This window comes from Perca fluviatilis, chromosome 22 (genome assembly GCF_010015445.1).
Source record: "Perca fluviatilis chromosome 22, GENO_Pfluv_1.0, whole genome shotgun sequence".
NCBI classification, from domain to species: Eukaryota; Metazoa; Chordata; class Actinopteri; order Perciformes; family Percidae; genus Perca; species Perca fluviatilis.
Window position 1 is genome coordinate 10,376,578 of NC_053133.1, and position 22,753 is coordinate 10,399,330.

Consider the following 22,753-nt stretch of genomic DNA (forward strand, 5'->3'; position numbering starts at 1 on the left):
GCTGTTCCTTTTATTTCACACAGGAAAATATTCAATAATCACCTGAATATTCCTTAGAGGGTAATTTTTTTTAAGAAGTGTCTGCTTTTAAAAGCATAAAGTTACATCTTTCTAATTTTTTTTCTCCTCTCCATCCAGGGGAATTTATAGCTCCTCAAACAATGACTGAGGTTATCCAACTGAGGTCACTGGCAGATAGCTTGCATATAGATGAATAGAAAGCCTTTTAACTACAGCAGGCAGAAGCAGACTCAAAGTGACTGTCAAGTGTTGAAATGTATGATGTGCACACAGGGAGCAAGCCAATTTCACACAATTGTACTTCTGAAAAATGCTTTAAGTAACACGTTTCTGACCATTACCAGTGTTCAACTAATTGTGAGAATTGAGCATGATGAACAAACAAAATCAAATAATTATTATAGCCTCACACACATGTTAGCACAAGTATTTCCCACATTCTTTAGAGAGGATGTTGCTGCTTATCTCCCCTTCTCCTTCTTGAGGTAGTTTATTTTCTCTTTGGCTGAAAGAGTGCTTTCGATTTCTGAAGCAACTCACTACTGGACTGCTAGAATTTAAGCTAAGTACTTACTTTATTTGGGTTTTTTGCTACTTCTTCTACTTTATTCTGCTGCTACTGTGTTTCTTGCTGGATTGCTTGTGTTGTTAGGCAAAAATGTAGTGGTGTTTCTTAAGGTGAAACTAGTTTAGTGTGAAGTGTGAATTTGGAGAGTGGAGGTTGACGATTCTCAGGTGCCTTGACTGCCTGGTGTGGCCTCCCACCTGTAGCCAACACCAATCACCACCTTGTATTTAATATTGGCATTTGCGTAAAGCAGCAGCTTCAGCGGCAGCCTCATTTGACGAAGACTCAGAGGACAAAGACTAAGGAGTCTACGCAGGAGTCTTCGTGGGAGGTCAAGCGGGAAGTTAAGTGGTCTTGATATCTCATATCTCACTTACACTGCTCGGTGTCTTTATTCTGAAATGTGCTGCTTCTCTAGCCTGACGTGGTCATACTCAGATTCTAGTCAGAATATGAGTCTGAAACCGCTCCATTGGGCTGTGATTATGGGGCGTGTTCCAACCGAACCAGGAAAAAAAATGCCTCTGCATTCATTGGATAGACCTACATCCAATCAGAGCAACGGAACTCAACTCAACCGTCAACAGAACTCAACACTGTGTATCGTCTCCATAGCAACCACTCTTTGCACAATGCATTCGTTCTAACTTCCGACTTTTAGACCTTTTTGAAGCTGGATATATCATTTGTTGCGTGTAAATATAAATGTGGATAACGTTAGTGATAGTGACATGCTCGCTACAGACGCATTTCTAGAGATGAATCGGCGAAAACACGTTTTATTTCTCTGATTCACGGCTTTGTTCTAGCGCCGCTGGGCGCTCCCTCGCTTCAGTCTCTCTCTATGTCTCTCCACCATATAACGCTCTCTCTCTTCAGTCTCTCTCTATCTCTCTCCACCATATAACGCTCTCTCTCTCTATCTCTCTCCACCATATAACGCTCTCTCTCTCCATCTCTCTCCACCATATAACGCTACTGTGCTTTCGGGCAGTTGTTGAGGCTCCTCCGCTGAGGATTTTAAAATGAATGTGCTGTCGATATCTTCTGTAACAGACGCGATGGTGGAATCTACACATCTCAACAAATCCAACCCAAGCGTTCTTTGGTGACGTGGTTGATTCTGTTACTGTTGATCATCTGTCCGACAATCTGATTGGTCCGAACAGATCCTGTTCGGGCAATAATTTCTTCTCAACGGAGCGACTCCAGACCGAACTTCCCGACCTCGAATTTTGTGGGCGGGGCTAAGTTCGGCTGGCATCCAGGCTACTGCTTCTCCATTCCTGTCCGTGTTTCCTCTCGGAGATACTACAAACCACGCATCAGCTCGAAACAATTCCACAACCTTGACTCTCTTACCTACCCCACCCGTTCCACACACACTCAACACCTTGTTGCAGGTGGCCTGTGGAACTGCCAGTCTGCCACTCGCAAGACTGAGTTCATCTCTGGCTTTGCCAGCAGGAAATCCCTTGACTTCCTTGCTCTCACTGAGACCTGGATTACACCGACTAACACATCCACCCCTGCTGCTCTCTCTTCTGCCTACTCTTTCACCTACACACCCAGACCCACTGGGAGAGGTGGGGGGACAGGCCTACTCATTAACCCCAAGTGGAGATTTTCTCTCTACCCACTGCCACAGTTCACTCCACTCTCTTTTATCTTCATGCTGTCACCATAACTCATCCGGTACAACTAGTCATCATTGTTATCTACCGTCCACCAGGTGCTCTAGGGGAGTTTTTGGAGGAGCTGGATGTCCTTCTTTCAAACATCCCTGAAACTGGTCCTCCGCTGGTACTTCTGGGCGACGTCAACATCCAGACAGAGAAGTCGGCTGCCTTTCTACACCTTCTCTCTTCTTTTGCCCTCTCACTCTCTCCCTCACCACCCACTCACAAAGCTGGCAACCACCTAGATCTCATATTCACCAGGAACTGCTCTACATCCAACCTCACTGTTACTCCACTCCATACCTCAGACCATTTCTTCATCTCTTACTCTCTCCCACTCTCCCAAGCTCACAACCATATCTCAAGAGACACCATACCTGTCCGCCGTAATATTCGTTCACTCTCTCCTTCTTCTCTGGCGGCAAGTAGCCTACTCTATCTACCCTCCCTCCATCTGACTCTTTCCTACTCATGCTGCCCAACGCTGCCACAGACACTACTCAATAATAGAGAGACAATACTCTCTACTCTATCCTCCTCTCTCGACTCTCTCTGCCCTCTTACTTCACGACAGGCTAGCAAGTCCTCCCCAGCGCCGTGGTTATCTGACTCAGTACGTGCAGAAAGATCAACCATACGGGCAGCGGAAAGGAAATGGCAGAAATCTAAACACCCAGATGATCTGCTTACCTATCAGTCTCTTCTTTCCTCCTTCGCCGCCTTGATTTCTGCAGCAAAAAGCTCTTTTTATCAAACCAAAATTGAATCGTCTTTCTCCAACCCCAAAAAACTTTTTTCCATCTTCTCTAACCTCCCTCCTACCAACCCACTTTGTCAACTACTTTGTAAAAAAGATAGATGACATACGCTCTTCATTCTCCACCACACCTTCTGAAATCATTTTACCATCCATCACATCCAGTACTCTTTCCTCTTTCACCCCTCTATCTCCAAATCAAATTCTTACTTTGATTACCTCTGCCCGCCCAACCACCTGCCCCCTGGATCCTATCCCTTCTCACCTTCTCCAGTCTATTGCTCCTGACCTCCTTCCTTTCCTCACCCATCTCATTAACATCTCCTTGTCAACTGGCTGTTTCCCCGATGCCCTCAAAGAGGCAAGAGTGACCCCACTACTCAAAAAACCAACACTCGACTCCTCTGACGTAAATAACTACAGACCCGTCTCCCTCCTTCCATTTCTATCCAAAACTCTTGAGCGTGCCATTTACAATCAACTCTCTACCTATCGCCATCAGAACAACCTTCTTGATCCCCACCAGTCTTGCTTCAAGGTTGGCCACTCAACAGAAACTTCACTCCTTGCTGTCACTGAGCAGCTTCACATTTCTAGAACAACTTCTCTCTCTTCCATCATCATCCTTCTGGACCTTTATGCTGCCTTTGACACAGTGAACCACCAGATCCTCATTTCGACACTCCAGAATCTGGGTGTCTCAGGCTCTGCACTCTCATTGCTCACATCTTACCTGGCAGACCGAACCTACCGGGTAAGAGGATCTAGCTCAGAGCCTTGCCCACTCAAAACTGGGGTTCCTCAGGGATCAGTCCTGGGTCCCCTCTCCTCTTTTCTCTGTACACCAACTCTCTCGGGTCTGTCATTCAGTCGCATGGCTTTTCTTATCACAGCTACGCAGATGACACCCAACTAATTCTCTCCTTTCCTGAGTCCGAAACTCAAGTAGCAGCACGTATCTCGGCTGACTGACATCTCTTTTTGGATGTCCACACATCATCTGAAACTCAACCTTGACAAGACTGAGCTCCTTTTCCTTCCAGGGAAGGGCTCTCCTACCCAAGACCTGACTATAACAATAGATAACTCTGTGGTAGTCCCAACCCAGACTGCTAGAAACCTGGGTGTGAAACTTGACGACCAACTCTCCTTCACTGCTAACATTGCTGCAACCACACGATCGTTTAGATACATACTGCACAACATCAGAAGGATACGTCCCCTTCTAACGCAGAAGGCGGCTCAGGTTCTGGTTCAGGCTCTAGTCATCTCACGGCTAGACTACTGCAACTCTCTCCTGATTGGCCTGCCTGCATGTGCCATCCGACCCCTGCAGCTCATTCAGAACGCAGCAGCTCGGCTTGTCTTCAACCTCCCCAAGTTCTCTCACACTACACCGCTCCTCCGGTCTCTTCACTGGTTACCAGTTGCTGCCCGCATCCGCTTCAAGACACTAGTACTTACATACAGGACCAGGAACGGATCAGCCCCAGCTTACATCCAGGACATGGTCAAACCATACACCCCAACCCGCTCACTTCGCTCTGCATCAGCCAAACTGCCCCTTACAGCGAGGGAGAACTAATCACTCTACAAAATCCCGACTGTTCACTGTCCTGGCTCTCATATGGTGGAACGAGCTCCCCATCGACATCAGGATGGCCGAAAGCCTACACATCTTCCGCCGAAGGCTAAAAACACATCTCTTCCGACTACACCTCAGATAAAAAAAATAAATAAATAAATAAATTCTTTAACCTGCACTTTCATGTCTCTTTGTAGCTTTGCTTATTTAAAGCTAATGTACTTGCACTTACTACTTGTTGTCTGGAGTTTGAACCTTCACAGTTGAAAGCACTTAATTGTAAGTCGCTTTGGATAAAAGTGTAAGCTAAATGACATGTAATGTAATAATGTAAAAAAAGGATGCCAACATTTTGTGCTCTAAAGCAATATTACCCGGCCTCCTCTGCTCTTATCTTATTAATTTATGATACCAATGCTAATGTATCAAAATCAATGTGTAAATTCATTTTGAAATAAGACATGTAGCAGCTTTAAAAAGAAAGTTGGACTGGGATAAAACAAGCTGAAGGCAGAAGCTACAGCTTTGATACAGCAAAATAAAAAATGTTAGCATATTAAACACTTCATTTCCTGCATTTTGATGAATTCTTCTTCAACAATGTATGCCTTTTTCCACATCAAGTTATGTTGCAAATGTCTTCATTTATGTAAAGGAAATTATTATTAGATATTTGAGGGGGTTGCACTGGCCGGTTTTGATTATTGGAGGGGGTTATACCACCCCCCTGTAAATTACGCCTATGGCCTCAACCAATAATAAGCTATTCATGTAGACATATTGTATTTATGGTCCCTGCTCTAACTCCTTTATACTATACCAATAAAGGTTTTTGAAGTCCGATATATTTGCACTGACAATGCTGATTAAATTTAGTGTCACTGATCAATAGCTTATACTTTTTCAAATATTATCCAAAAATTACTATGTTCCATTTATCAAGCTCACAAACGTATGGACCCACAATACACAACTCAGGTACGTATTTGCAAATGTTTATTGCAAAAAGTCAGTATAAACTCACAGGCAAAAGTGTCCAAAAGTGGCAAGCAAAAGGGAAAATCCAAACACAGGCAGAAGTCAAAACCAAGGAATAAACAATCAGATAAAGGACTCAGGACACTAGGAAATAACGCTCGAAGGCTGTACATAGGGGAAGCAGACGATCTCGCACTGGGGTAAGGGGAAGACCGAACTTAAATACACTAAACAGAAAAGACAATGAGACACAGGTGCAAAACATTAGGGCGGGGTACACAATCTCTAACAGCGGGAATGGGAACAACAGGAAGTAAACAGACAACACAAGAAACAACAGGGAACCTTCACAATAAAACAGGAATTGTGTAAATACTCTGAAACAAATATGAATCTCTAACAAAACAAAAACTAGACACAGGAGCGGAACGTGACACCATTGTTATCCCCCAAAATACATTTCTTCTCATGGTTGAAAAGCCTCTGAGGCAGCATTTAGGTTATTGCAGGTAACAAAACTCTTCAGTGGCACAGACAAATAAAAACTTATGAGAGTGGAATTCTTTTTTCTGTAGCTGTGCTCCTGAAAGACCCTTCTTCATACAGAGGGTCTATAAACAGCTGATATTAGATATTAAAGGGACAGTTTTCATGCAGTAGAAAATAGTTCCAAATGGAACAGTTGACAGTGTGGATTGTGGATTTTCCTGAGTAAATAAGACGTTGTTTTTGGAAAAAGATAAGTATCAGCAACAAGAATATCTTACAAAGACTTAAAGCTGCATTTTTTTGGGCTACATGAAGCTTTAAGTCCAAAGTTTCCTCTCCTTTTTTGTTTTTGTTCTCTACAAACTTCTGAAGAAAATACCTAGCTTTTAGCTGCTAAATACTATGTTGCTAGTTGCTAACTTTGTCTGTCTGCTGTTAAGTGATGAGCAGGTATCATACAGTGGGTTTATCAGAGCTTATTTGGGCTGAAAACAGTTGCCTGCTGCTGCTGGAAATAATGCTGATGAGAGCAGTAACAGCGAACCAAAACACATAAATTGCAGGACAAAAACAGCTATACTATGGTTTTGTGTTTTCTGGATTTTCTCTACCGTATATTCTCCCAACTTGGAATGGAGCCCAATAAGCTGTATTGTAAGCAAACAGGTGACAGAAAGGTTACTGGTGCAAACTCTTGGATTAGGTCATAAAAAAACGGTAGATGACACTGTGTCTTCTATAATCTGTTCTATATGTCTCGGTCTCTCTTTATGCCAATGACCAAGAAGACTGCTGCTTAAACAGGACATAAATCTTCATTTCTGCTCAGTCAGCCACGAATACCAGCTGTATGCTGCTGCTGATGCTGCTCTGAAGCCACCTTGATGAAAAGCTTCAGATGTTTACCACTTTTCTGAAAAGGCCCACAGCCACAGGAGAGACCCATCTTTGTCTTAGTTTTAAAGTTATTTTCCCTCACAGACAAAAGCAATCACATCCCATTTATGAGAAAACAAAGAATGTAAACTATGTGATCCGTTTCTATTCTCACACTGCACACTAAAAACAGGCGTGTGGGATTTACAGTGAGCAAAGGTCACAGTGATTGACAGATGAGTAATTATTATTCAGCGAGCAGCTGATGTGCCAGGTGAGGCAAACCAAAATGAATTCAGAAACTCTGAAGGAGATTGAACGAGAGAGCCGTTTGGAGAAAAAGTAAAAAATAAATAAAAAAATAGGTAAATCTGGAGTGTGAATATTGCACTAAAGGCACAATATTTCATTCTTATGGTTCAGTGCATGTTGCCCATGGATCCCTTTCAATCCAAAACTGGCTTCTCAAGGATCAAATTAAGAAGAGTATCACTTCTTTACTTGGAGTACAAGAGAAAGCCAGGAGGATTTTCCCCTTCTCTCGCCTGAGTGGAAGCATCCAGGCTGTTTCTGTAAGAGTGGAGTCTTCCATGTGGGGGTTGTGTATGTGTGTGTGTGTGTGTGTGTGTGTGTGTGGGTGGGTGTGTGGGTGGGGTGGGGTGGAATCTAGGGGTCAAGGAGGAGGGAGAGGAATGGGAGACTGGAGAATGACCCAGATGTGCAAGACAGAGGGGAACTCTGGGTACTTGGCAAACAAAAGCAGGAAAAGGGGGAGGAGAAGAGGTGGAATACTGGATGACCATGACGAAGACAGACAGAAATAAAATGCCCTGGTGGAGAAGATAGGATCCATGATGGGAAACTTTCTGGAGAGAAATGCAATTATGTAACCTATTACACTGTTTGTAGGGTAGGCCTGTAACAATTATTTTATAATTGCCTATAATCGCAATTGTTTTACGTAATTGCGGTTTCTTTGTTTAACCACAATTAATTACTAATATTAGCTAAGATCCGGAAAACTATTTAATACTGTACTATTGTCAATTTTATGTTAATTTAAGAAAAAAATGCAATGTTTTTATGATAATAAAGAGGCGTGGTTTACTATATGCTGTGTACCTGTGTTATTACATTATCTGTGTCACATAACAGTGATATAACCAGAAGATGTACATAGAATTCAATCAAAACTTTATTTTGTAATAATATATATATATTTTAATTTAATTTGTTGCTAATCGCAATTATTTCTGGGACAATTAATTGTACAGCAAAATTTTGAATTGTTACAGGCCTTATGTAGGGCAGGTGGTGGAGCAGGTCAGCTTGTGATTGTGGGGTTTGACAGCATGCCGTGGGTAAATATAAGGGCATTTGGGATAACGGCTCTATATAAATGCAGTCCATTTACCATGTGGAGAGGAATATTACAGCCAAGCTTCAGCGGAATAGGCCCCTGTGGAGAGAAGTGTCTGTGGAGAGTCTTTGAGCTAACATGACTTGTTTGTGGAAATTCTGTAGCTGCTGCACTGAAAGGCTCATGAACATTTTGTCAATGCTGGAGCATGTAAACGAAATAATGTCATTAAAAATATTTTAAGCATGTGTTTTTGTGCAAAAGTGTATTTATATAAGCATAAATGAGCAGTGCAGGCTGTCGATGACAGATAAGAAGCGTGGATGTGATTATAACACTGTGTATTGTCAGAATCAGCACATAATTCAGGCTTTTCATCAGTATTCCCCATACAATTCTCTTCAATTTCAAGTGTATAATTCAAAAGCATAAAAGCCAAAAATGGCCAAAAGCCTCTCTGTTTTACCAACACAAAAATTAGCTCCGCTGGAACACTTGCTCCAACAAAAAGCAAACATTTGTCGTTTTGATTAACATCACGTGACGGCAGACATTAATTATCCACTTTATAGGCTTTTTGAAAAACACAAAATGCTTCTGACAGCAGTCACAGTTGCATAGCTACACAAAGACAACGCTGTAAATGTAGAGGTTCAATTGAAAGGGGCCTCAGATAAAAACGCTGTTTGAACTTGAACTTGGCAGAAATGACAAATGCAGGACACTGGATTACTTGTCTGCCTCCTTTGGTCAAAATGAAACATACAGAGAACCTCAAAGTCCCATTGACACGTCTTTCCTATGCAAATCTCACAATTTGAAAATGCTGCTGAAAACGGGCAAATCTCAACAAAGCTAAAAGTTGACGTCAACTCCTCAACTCCTACCTTATCTTACCTTGTCTACCTTCTATCTTTGTAACGCCCCAAAATTTACATAGGCCACTGACTGATCTGGAACCAGTTTGTCTTGTGAATCTAGGTCGCGCAGATCTCAGAAATTTTATACATTGTTCTTCTGCTATTTCAATTCACTTTTGAGACTTTTTTATGCAAGAAATCAACTATTTAGAGGTCAAATGTGGGCCGTTTTATGAAAATTGATGGCTTATTGCAAATTTTGTCCAACTGTGTGTCGGAGTTCAGTAGCTCCGCAGGCTAACGTGACAGCAGCCGGTGCCTGGGTTGCTGCCTCGCCGCCCAGCCTGTCCTTCACAAACACCGGCCCGCTGTGAGCTAGATGGAGCTCTGTCACGGCAGGCAGCCCATGGCGCTCCATACCCGCGCAAAGTTACCGTAGGTTCACCACAGGTTCCAGTTAATCTTATAATGGATATGTGTGTTGAGTTATTTAAACAAATGATCGGGGAAATAAACGCCTCTTGTCCGCGAGTCTCATTGATAGAGCCCGCAGTGACCTGGATGGAGCTCTATCAATGAGAGCTAGCATCTCTTCCTAACCAGACCCCTCAAATTCACAAAAATGCATTAAATTGATTGTTAGCTTTGTAACACCTTAGGGTAGCTGTGATACAAATGCCGTGACTAAAATTCAAAGTGTAAATATACTATAGTTATGACGAAAGAGTAGCCGCGATCTTTTCCCATAGGATTGAATGGGAAACAGCTAGCTAGCAGCTGCTCCTAAAGAGACCCAAAATGCATTAAATTGAAATCAGACAATAGTGTTGGCTTTGTAACACCTTAGGGTAACTATAGTTATACCGAAAGTGTACCCGGGGTCTGTGAAAGGACAGGCCGGGCGGCGAGGCAGCAACCCAGGCAGCACCGGCCGCAGTCACGTTAGCCTGCGGAGCTACTGAACTCCGACACACAGTTGGATAAAATTTGCGATTAGCCATAAATTTTCATAAAACGGCTCACATTTGACCTCTACGTAGTTGATTTCTCGCATAAAAAAGTCTCAGAAGTGAATTTAGTAATGAAATAGCAGAAGAACAATGTATAACATTGCAGTGTCTGAAATATGAGACCTGCTGTCTCGTCTCCACTATATGTGTATGGGCTTTGCTCAACCAATCAGCACGCAGATCATCTAAATATTCATGAGCATACCATATTTGGAAGAAAAGCTCTTGTTTGAAATAGAGCCATTCAACAGGGATGCATTAGACAGCATAGAACAGCACATGGGCCATTTTCAGTACAAACCAATGTTACATACCCTATTAGGAGACCTTAAAGAACAGTGTAAAATACCCCATATAATCATTCTATCACCCCTTTAAATGTCCAAACTTGTAGAAACACAGCAGCTGTAAATACTTTACCCCTGTGAGTGATGCAGCCCCCACACAGCTGATCAGTTATAAATATGTCAACTTGTTCTGGCCATTAATTACAGTCCCTCGGCACAATCTTTGTGATGAAAGCCAGAGTACAGCGGAGGAATGCATTATCACTGCGACTCTGAGCAATGAATCTCATTAGGGATGTAACGGATATATGGATGGACTTAGACAGACACATGGAGGTTGAGTCTACTGGAAAACATGTCGGGATTATCAAACCCTTTCACATCTAATTACCCAACAACTATTTTCCTTAAAAAAAACATAACAAGTATATTGCATAACAAGTAATTGAGCAAAAAAAAGGATTTGTTTCTGTCAGTTGTTTGACCAGCAGTGCCAAAGAGCTGTGCCTGGGAAGCAGTCTGTCAGGACAGTGCCAACAAGCTGTTCATCTGCCGTCTGAAAGGGAGAGAAAAGACAGCAGAGGAGGCAAAGAGGGAGACAGACAGACAGAGAGGGAGGACGTTTGCTATGCAGAGACAGAGACACTCTGCCAGAGTCATAAATTTAAATTGCCACACTGGATCAGAGACTGTGAGGACATACGGGGGTGTTTAAAGGGCATTAATGAATCTAAGACCTTCTTTGACATCTTTGTTAGGGTCTAATACCAGAGAGAACAGCAACATCACTGGAGGAGCCCTTTGTGGAAGTGTTTTTGCTCTCTTTGCTCTTCACTAATTAAAAACTAACAAAATAAAAATCTGAATCATGCTAACTTGGCTGTAGGCTCACCTGGTCTATGCTTGAATAAATACACTGTGTGGCAGCTGTGGGTGTATTTCTCAGAGCAAAACATAAGAAACCATAAAACTGATTGAAAAAATGCTGTAAAAAGCAATTTCTCATTGCAATTACAGTATACTTATTACAAATGATTCAACAGCTAAAGTTATTATTTAAATGTATTGTTACATTCATTAATCAGCACAACTTTGTCAAAGGTGCCTTTAAACAACTCTAAAGCCTCCACACACACACATCCCATCTTCTGGATTCCACAGGAGTAGAAACAGAAAACATGGCTTTATGGTTTAACATAGTCTGGTTGACACCAGACCCTGGGTCTGGGCAAGGTTCATTCACTACCCATTTCCGTTGGGCGTCACCAACGGACGCCGCTCAAATACCTCTGGGCGCAATTGGATAGTCCTTCAACCAATCAGACCAATGATCCGTGTGACGCAGCAGCGACAACGGCATCAACAGGTTGCTGCGCTTTGCTGGCAGTCATGTTGAATGTAAAAAAAAAAGCTGCTTGCCTTCGCTGCGCTATCGTCATCGTGTAAAGCCCGCCTCAACGGTTGTGATTGGTGCCTTGATTTGGAAAAATTGGAAATGGGCTTGAATGAGCTCTTGGCCAGACGGACTTGCAGAGCAAATCTCAAATTTGCCCTAAGTTCATCAGGGTTTTCCCAGGCTAGGTTTAACAAGCAGCCAGGCTAAAGTTTAGAGGTATTTACCGTCCATCAACAGCTAGTTTAATGTCAGCCACGGTGACTTCCCGGTGTTAGCTCTCTAGATGTGCTACAATCATCACATTGAAGCTGCAGGGTGTACAAACCCCCCCAAATCTGAACTAAACCAGCTCATTCTTGAATGTAAGGTTATCAGTGAGTGGATAGTCTCGCATTGCCAGACCTTCCTCCACAGCGCGGCGGAGGAGGGTCTGGCAAGTCCACACAGCATTCAGGGATGGGAGAAAAACGTGCTCTGGTTTTATTGGCATTTTTTTAAACTAATCACAATCGTCTTGGGCGGCGCTAAGCGGCAGACAGAGCCACGGTGCCGCTGCAAAATAGCCTCGTGAAGGAACTTGTTTTGGTGGAACATGTACACATTCAAAAGTTGTTTTTGTTGTGCAACAGAAAAGTCAGATTGGACAGATACTCTAGCTAGCTGTCTGGAATTACCCTGCAGAGATCTGAGGAGCAGTTAACCATAGTCCTCATAAATCCACCGGAGTTTAAAATTTTAACACAAAGAAAGCGGAAGGTAACGGACATCCGGCTGAAAGAGGGACATCCGTCGTGGATATAGACTGGTGAGTAGATAACGTTAGCAAGAACTCACAACCCCCATGCTAGCATGTGCCAGACCAGTCTCATCTTTTTTATTCCACACATTATTCTTCCTTGTCAAAACCTAACACCTATATTACCCACAATTAGGTCTGTAGCGATACACTAATCTCACGATACGATATGATACACGATATTCAGCTCACGATACGATATGTATCACGATATTCAGCCAACGATACGATTCGATATAATTCGATACACTTACATCATTTTCTGAAAGATTTAAAGGGGACAGAGTGATTTTGGTGTGTTCCATTTACTTGGATTTAATTAATTGAACTGAAAACATCAATTACACAATATATTTCTCTGACTGGACAGAGAGTCTACAGCAAGGATCATCAACTACATTTTTTTCAGAATTTTTCTAAGCACTCTGGCGGCCGGACTTTCAAATAAAGAAAATAAAATGAATTTATACCTTATACGCCTATTCTTGTTCGAAATTTTCACTTTCTTACTGAATTAATGCTATATATATATATATATATATATATATATATATATATATATATATATATATATATATATATATATATATTTTTTTTTTTTTTTTACATGTATTAGTGTGAGCAAAAAAAACATGGAAACTCCATAATGATAACTGGCTCTTTAACTAGAAAAAGATCTCAGACTAGGAGGCAGTTCACTGAGGAGTGATGGTTAAAGTCTGTGATTATGGAAAAATTATTGTAGTATGCAGCATCCTGATTGGTGGAAAATGCTTGCAGAAAGAAAGGCTGTTGTCAGGTAAACATGTCACTGTCAAAGAGGCTGAAGCAAAAAGTTGACGTGGAAAAGCCCAGCTTTAAAGGGGTGATAGAATGCAAAACCGATTTTACCCTGTCATAGTTGAATAACGACAGTTCGGTGGGTTAATAGGACATACATAGAACCTCAAAGTCCCACTGACACCCCTTTACTATGAAAATCTCATATTTTGAAACTGCCGCTGAAAACGGGCGAATCCCAACAAAGCTGAGTTACTTACGCAAGCGTCTCAAAATCCGGAACCTTAAGAGAACAGTCACGCCCCAATATTTACATAGGCTACACAACTGACCTGAGATCAGGTAGTCTTCTGAATCTAGCTAGGTCACGCAGATCTCTGCTATTCCATTACAAAATTCACTTCTGAAACTTTTTTATGCGAGAAATCAACCATATAAAGCTCAAATATGGGCCACTTTACGAAAAAGGATGGCTAATTGCAAATTTTCTCCGACTGTGTGTCGGAGTTTAGTGCCGGTGTTGGTGCTGCCTGGGTTGCTACATCGCCACCCTGACCGCAGTGTCAGCGAGCTTGTTACGCCCGCAATCTTTTACCGCAGCCCGCAGGTTCCAGTTAATCTTATAATGGGTATGTGTGTTGAGTTATTTAAACAAACAATCGGGGAAATAAAGCCTCTTGTCCGCGAGTCTCATTGATAGAGCCGCGGTGAGATGGAGTCCATCAATGAGAGCTAGCTAGCCTCCTCCTAACTCTGACATTCACAAAAATACATTCAATTGATATCCGAAATCGGACAAGTGTTAGCTAAGCTTTGTAAGACCTTGAGGAACCTGTAATATTCATGCCGTGACTAAATTCAAACTGTAAATATACTTTAGTTATGCGAAAGTGAGCACGCTGCGATATTTCCCCATTGTAATGAATGGGACATATAGCAAGCAGCTGCTCGTCCTACAAAGACGCCTTGAGTGCATAAAAATGCCTTAAAATCAAATCGGACACAACGGTTAGCTTTATAAGACATTGGGGAATGATGTAATATAAGTGGCGTGACGAAATTCAAACTGTAAATATAATTTAGTTATGGCGACAGTGTAGCTAGCTAGCTGCGGTATTTCCCCATTGTAATGAATGGGACATATAGCAAGCAGCTGCTGGTCCTACAAAGACGCCTCGCGTTCATAAAAATGCCTTAAAATCAAATCGGACACAACGGTTAGCTTTATAAGACATTGGGGAATTATGTTATATAAGTGGCCTGACGAAATTCAAACTGTAAATATAATTTAGTTATGGCGACAGTGTAGCTAGCTAGCTGCGGTATTTCCCCATTGTAATGAATGGGACATATAGCAAGCAGCTGCTGGTCCTACAAAGACGCCTCGCGTTCATAAAAATGCCTTAAAATTAAATCGGACACAACTGTTAGCTTTATAATACATTGGGGAATGATGTTTAAAAAGTGGCGTGACGAAATTCAAACTGTAAATATAATTTAGTTATGGCGAAAGTGTAGCTAGCTAGCTGCGGTATTTCCCCATTGTAATGAATGGGACATATTGCAAGCAGCTGCTGGTCCTACAAAGACGCCTCACGTTCATAAAAATGCCTTAAAATCAAATCGGACACAACGGTTAGCTTTATAAGACATTGGGGAATGATGTAATATAAGTGGCGTGACGAAATTCAAACTGTAAATATAATTTAGTTATGGCGACAGTGTAGCTAGCTAGCTGCGGTATTTCCCCATTGTAATGAATGGGACATATAGCAAGCAGCTGCTGGTCCTACAAAGACGCCTCGCGTTCATAAAAATGCCTTAAAATCAAATCGGACACAACTGTTAGCTTTATAAGACATTGGGGAATGATGTTTAATAAGTGGCGTGACGAAATTCAAACTGTAAATATAATTTAGTTATGGCGAAAGTGTAGCTAGCTAGCTGCGGTATTTCCCCATTGTAATGAATGGGACATATTGCAAGCAGCTGCTGGTCCTACAAAGACGCCTCACGTTCATAAAAATGCCTTAAAATCAAATCGGACACAACGGTTAGCTTTATAAGACATTGGGGAATGATGTTATATAAGTGGCGTGATGAAATTCAAACTGTAAATATAATTTAGTTATGGCGACAGTGTAGCTAGCTAGCTGCGGTATTTCCCCATTGTAATGAATGGGACATATAGCAAGCAGCTGCTGGTCCTACAAAGACGCCTCGCGTTCATAAAAATGCCTTAAAATCAAAGTGGCGTGACGAAATTCAAACCGTAAATATATTATAGTTATGCCGGCAGCTGGCCGCGGAGCCCCGTAGTGCAGTATCCACAAAGGGTGACTTTGCGCTGGATATGGAGCCCAGCAGGCTGCCGTTCATTGTGACTGTGTGGAGCTCCTAAAGTCCGAGACGTCTTACCAAATTTGCAATTAGCCATCAAATTTTGTAAAACGCGCCCATATTTCAGCTTTATATAGTTGATTCTCGCTTAAAAAGTCTCAGAAGTGAATTTGGTAATGAAACATTGCAGTGTCTGGAATATGAGATTCTGTCGCTTCTCTAATGTATGTGTATTGGGGATTCGCTCAACCAATCAAGGCGCTCTCTAATATGTGCGTATGGCAAGTCGCTCAACCAATCAGCGCGCAGCTCATCTAAATATTCATGACCATACCATATTTGGAAGAAAAGCTCTTGTTACAAATAGGGCCAAAACACAGGGATGCATAAGGGCCAATAAAATATCAACCAGGCCATTTTCAGCCCAACCAATGTTACATACCCCATTAGGAGACCATAAGGAACAGTGTGAAATACCCTATATAATCATTCTATCACCCCTTTAATGATGAATGGACTGATAAGCAGGCTATGCACTCGTTATGTATGCCTCATTTGCAATGAAACGATGTTGTTGCAAAATAATACAACCAGCATCATCATCATCACTCGAACATAACGATCGCGTCATTCACGTGCATATTAAGTAGCTCCAGATTGTCCGCTCTAGCGGAGAGTTTGGTTTGTTCAGCCAACAGTGAGGTTTACAAGAATTTGTAAAAATTTCCAGATTCCCGGCAACCTAAGATAAACAGTTAGACTAAAAACCGACAGCTTTTGTTTTAGCTTGTTTGTAAAAATTCGCTATTTGCAGAGAGCTGTGTTTGCGTAAAACAGCGCTGTGGACTGAGCAGATTGAAATATCGCTTTCTACATGTTTATGCCGGTCTACACAGGTGAGTGCATTGATAAGTATTGACTTTCTACTCACGAAGGTTTGATTGTAGCCTATTTATAGAAAAGAGACCAGCGTGAGTTAATCTGCCCCAGCGGCCGTTGGTAACTCTATCGTTCCCAGTCAGGTGCTGCGTGTTTTAACCTTTAACGCACACACATCTCGGCTCAGCAGTGTGTGTGGAGCTCGGGCATCGCTGTACAGAATCCCGGCATGTGAATAGAGATGTAAATACAGGGGGCTGGGTTTTTGCTCTAAATGCTTGAAATGATAAATAACAGAACACATTTTTTCCTCTTTACATTTTTTGAATTCATGATTATTCTGCGGGCCAGACTAAAAGCTTTGGCGGCGGGCCAGTTGACGTTGGCTGCTCTACAGCAACACTAGCGGCTGGCTGACCAAATCGCTCTTCCTGCAACGCGAACGGGGGTAAACACGGGGGATTTGAATGGGACTTATGTATCGATACTCGCGGCTTAAAAATCGATACTTTCTTGGGGAAAAAAATATCAATTTATATCGCAGAATCGATAAAATTGCTCAGCCTTACCCACAATGCAACACTGCGTTGGTCAGAGATTAAGGTGTATTAAGCTAGGGCTATGCTAATGTAGCCTTGAGCAGATAGCCTCAAGCAGAGATCAGGAGTGGGCTACAGAAGTCAGGTAAACTCTTTCTAGCTCCACACCCTGAGATTTTTTTTTTTCATTTTCAAACTTGTAGTCTTCAGCCCCAACCTAATAAGTTTTCATATAGTCCAAGTAAAGTATTACTACTGCCAAACACTAGAAAATGACTGGTTGTTCATGTTCCAAAAAACTAAACACTGCACTGTACTAGCACTAAGAATCCTGCAAATGATCTTAATGCATAATTTTTGAATAATCCTTGTAATGTTTTTACAACTTCTTACAGCTATTGCAGATTATTGAACAAAGGACTCTCCTCAGTTACCAAAACACTCTTAACCCCTTGACATGAGTCTGGATTTGTTTCTGAATCTAAAAGGCTGCTTGAGTGTTAATTAAAGGTTAATCTCAGCATGCTTTAAAGTATCAACCAACAATTGATTGACACAGTGCGCAGTGGATTACTGCCCAACAGGCTGGTAAACCAGGACAGATGTGAGTCGTTTTCTCATCTAATTTGTCTGACAGCTTCAATTCATTAGGCTACATTGTGTCTGCCGTAGTCATTTTAACTAATTTCAGTGGAAAATTACTTTTTGGCCTCACCGAAAAGATGTAAATTAAAGGATTTCTGATCATTAAGCGTAGCCCTTTCCTTGTCATCATTAGCTAATTTCAGTCTATCATCTATCATTCATTTCAGTCATCACCTTTAATTCAATGCTCAGTTTAACAGTGCTCATTACCACCTATTCAATCATTTGACAGAAAACCACCTCTCTGTCAGATCTCCTACAGCCTACTCTTATATAAAGAGACATCTAACTATCCTCTGCCATCTCTGCCCTCTCGCTGCTCCTTTGAGGAGCCTGGACCAGTGGATGTCGTCTTGTGCAAATGAGATCCGATAATGAGTACTTGGTTTGTCCTCTTGCTTCTTCCTCAGAGCTGTCATTCAAATAAATGTGTTTTATTTGCAGCATTTTTAAGCATGAATGGTGTAATAAGAGTGATTACTGAAGCCAACTGCTTTCACATAAATAATATATACTGTACATTGAGTGCATAGCTTTTATTCTTGTGTATTAAGTGGAGTATCTTACTTATTTTCAGAGTAATTGATTGATTGTTTGGTCAATAGGGAAGAAATGTCAACTATAATTAAATAGAGCCTAAATTGACATTTAAATAGTTTGTTTTGTCCAACCAACAGTCCAAACCCCAAATATATTCAGTTTATTGTTTTAGAACATTAACTAAACAGCAAATGCTTATATTTGAGAAGCTGACACCAATTAGTATTTGTCACTTTTGCTTAAATCAAACATCAAATATCAAACATCAAATCATCAAACATAGTTACTAATGTAATGTAACATTATTTGTGGTTTGCTTCCACATAAGATCAGATGAGATCTAATCTAAAGTAATAGAACTACATGGCAGCTTCTAGTTCCTTTTCACTGAAAAAAAGTTTTGTGCTTAGTCAGACACACTCTGTGTCTTGGAGTCAGCAAGACCTCAGCATTAGACTTTGATATGAGGATGAGCGAAGAGACAAAGTTCAAGACCCTTCTGGTGCATGAATCTTTAACAGGTAACTGAAAGATTAATAATGCTCTTAACATGCTTCCACCGCAGTTGGTTACACCAAGCCTGTTTGCAGTGGTTTGCACGCTATGAGTCTAGATATGTACTGTACAATCTACTAATAATTCATACAGTAGATATTAATTTAATATTTAGCTGTTTCTTTTTGTGTTTGTAAGTTCAGTGAACACCAGAGACCAGGTGCTTTTAATCTAAATTTCTAACCCAGTGGGATGGCAGGTTTTCTAAATTCTGACTGGACATACCTCCTCTGAGTCCATGTAACCTTTGACACTTTTCAAACACGTGTAACTGTGTAGTTTAAAAAATAACAATGTCTGTCTTGCAATTCGTTGCTCCCTGTCTGTTACTCCCAGTTCCAAGCCAAAAGACGTAAATCTCACAAATACATACTTTTAAATTTCCAAATATGGAAATACGTGATTTTTAACTGGACAGCCATGAATTTTATTTATAAAGCCTATCACAGGCTTTACAATATGCACAGCATATAACACCCTCTGTCCTTAGACCCTAGATTTGGATAAGGAAAAACTCCCTCCCACCCTTAAAAAACTTTAAAGGAGAAAAAATGGAAGATACCTAAGGATCAGCATCAGAGGACGGATCCCTCTTACAGAATAAACAGACATGAAATAGATGTAGTGTGTACAGAATAGACCAACATTGCATAATTACAGTATGGACAATCAGGATGACCGAGTTATAGTTGGATTGCATGTACATAAACATGAAGAAAGTAAAGAATAACAGGTAACACTTTACTTGAAGGTATTTACATAAGAGTGACATGACACATGAACACATGACACTGTCATGACACATGAACCCTAACCCTAACTTTAACCCTAACCCTAACCATAACTTGTCATGACAAAAACCTAATGACACTTACTAAAAGAAGCGTTATGTCATAAAGGTTTATGACCTGCTTGTAATGTTTATGAAATGTTCATGACAGTGTCATGTCACTGTTATGTAGATACCTTCAAGTAAAGTGTAACCGAATAACAATTAATAACAAACGATTTCTCATATGGAGCTAAGGTCCATCCTATTTACTCGAACAGTGAACAACATTTGCATTGCATAAGAACCTAATGGGACGGGAATGATTGTTCCAGGTATTAGTCAAACCCTCAGGTGTTGCCAGGGAATTTAAACTGAGTTATTGTTTGAAAAAACTGCAGATTTGGATTGTAAAACACATCAAAATATAAATGAATGGTCTTAAATAAATGTCATTTGGCAAGTGACCATGGTATAAGCGGGTTAATGCCCTTCAAGGTGTCCACTATCTGATAATATATGGAACTCGGCGGGCATTAACCCTCACGTATCATAAATTCATTGTTGGATTTGATCTTTTTATGGGATTTGGTGACAATAAGAAAAATACCAGACTTTTTCTTTAGGCTGAACAAATCAAAATGTGAACTTTTCGACTGATCACATTGTTAATGCAAGTTGCACTTTGGCAAAACCAGAATTTGTGTAGACACAATCTGCCCTTTATGTCTGACTGAAAACAACATCTCACATTTTTTCATTTAACAAATTATTTGCCTTGAATACTAAACTTGAAAGCATTTCATTCTTGGTTTGTGCAGGTGACAAACACCATGGTGTATAATAACATCCATGTGTAAATAAACAGCACAGCATATGGACATCAGCCACGTACATTGAACTGAGCTCAACACACTGACATCTCACCACAGGTCTATGAATAGCATCTTACTTAAAGAATTCACAAGATTGTTATTTTTCAGATGGCAGTGGAACAGAACACCCCCAAGGCATTTTTCCTCGCTGTGGAGTGTATGAATAGCTGTTTATTGCGGTAAGCAGATGCTTCACAGTCAGTGGGAATCTTTTCTTTTTTTTTTGCTGTGCAGATGTGGACCTCATACTCTAGTTCCTGCTGCATCCACCACACTGGCCTTACACTGAAAGTAACTAATCAGAATGATCTCTTTGAATACACTGCATCTGGCCTTCACCTACTTTCTTCCCAATGGGGATCTTTGATAGCAGCAGCTGCAGGGACATTTGTAATTTTTGACTCTCAAAACATAGATGAGTCAGTTTGATCGCACATAAATCTATTTTTCTCATTTATTCCTTTACACTATCATTTTAATACTAGGACGCATAGTGCTGCAGGGACACGGCTGTTGCATGGCAGAAATCCAGGGGATTCCAGGCTTAAGGTATTGGCCGGACATGGACTACATCCTACTATCTACTATGTGTATAACTCTTTAAAATGGAAATAAGACTTCCTAAAGTTTCTTGCATCCATGCTTTCGTTATTTGTCCACCTTTAGGTTTCTGACTCCAGAGGCGCTATACAGCAACACTTATCTAGATAAGCACCAAAGTTGGAAGTCTTTCTGAACCCATGACCTTGAAATTGAAAACATATATCACCTGGCTAATGCATCGACATGGGAGGAAGCCAGGTAATTTCAACCGGCGTCAGACCAGGTGGCACCAAGATCAAATATCAGCTGAAGAACTGCTCACTAAGAGCACTCTAGTTAACCAGCTCCGGGAGAAAATTGCTGTGCTGCAAATCAGCTTAATATCTGAAATCCTGGTGTACCACATATTACTGCCTCTATTTTGCTTACACTACAGTTATAAGAGATAACAGGGCCTAGAATAACAACAGCAGATTATCGAGATTCATGCTTTGCTTCATCTCAATCAATACCCAGCATCTATATGACGCAGGACACATCCACAGCAACAATACAACAGTTTACGTTTCATCGAGTGGATTGATCAGTCACACACTTGAAACATAATTTCATACATGATTTCATCCTTGTACCACCAGCTAATGAGCCAGATTCAGAACTTCCCCATTGGCCACGATATAGGTCAGGTCTGTCCACTGGGGCGTGATGATGCAGTACTATATATTTTCCCATTCCCTGTAAGTGTTGTGAGATGTGATTGATGCTCCTCATACTTCTTAACAATCCTTACTATGTGCACTTGCAACATGACACACTCAGGCTGTGCTAAGAGACGCATAATGTGATACTATCATATTATCACAGTGATAGATAGAAGTGTAGAAATGTACAGTGCATATAATAGCATTCCATTATTTACTGCTGTATCAGAAATGCCATTATAGTCACTATACTATAGTGGGGAAAGAGGGGGGGAACTGCTCAAACAGCAGGGGCTTTTGTGTGATGACAGTCCTACCAATAATGACACACTATCCAGGTTTCAAGTGATGTGCTAAATTGAAACAAATGAAAGAAAAATCAAAGGTACTCACCCAAAATCCCAACAACAAAAAGTTTCAGTACTGCGAACTCATTTGTATCCATCACGCTGTGAGAATCCAGTCGGACTTTAAATGAAACCTCAGCTGCAGCTCCGTGGAAACGTACATTTGAATCGAACCATTGTTAAAATCATCCCAAATGTGCAAGTCCGACCTTCGCCATGCTGTCATGAATCAGGGGGGATTAGCGAAGGATTTGGAGGTGGTGTGGGAGGGGGGAGAAAGCCAGAACAAGAACAAGAAGAAGAAAAGAAGAAGAAGAAAAAGAAGAAGAAAAAAAAACAACAAGGACAGAATTGTGATCCCAGATGGTAATTTCTGAGTGTCCTCGCGATGATCGCGGCCACTTGTGTCTGCCGGCAGAGCTCAGGACCACTATCCTGCATCCACTGTGGGAGGATGTGGGAGGAGGAGAGGGTTCCTCCAAAGCACTGACACTGGATTATGTTTACTGAGTGACTGCGCGCGCTGAGCCTCTGCCATTCTCAGCATGAACTAGAGAATGTGAGATAGGGAACATGCA

General features: G+C 41.3%; 1 protein-coding gene across 1 annotated transcript in view; it reads right to left on the reverse strand.

The window, feature by feature from the left end:
- The window catches only part of LOC120552310 (receptor activity-modifying protein 3-like), a 54,918-nt gene extending 32,243 nt beyond the window's left edge, over positions 1-22,675 (reverse strand). The window contains exon 1 of the mRNA XM_039790231.1: positions 22,222-22,675. Coding sequence (XP_039646165.1) covers positions 22,222-22,273 — 52 coding nt within the window. The 5' untranslated portion in view covers positions 22,274-22,675. The remainder of the gene's footprint in view (positions 1-22,221) is intronic.
- Positions 22,676-22,753: the final 78 nt, after the last annotated feature.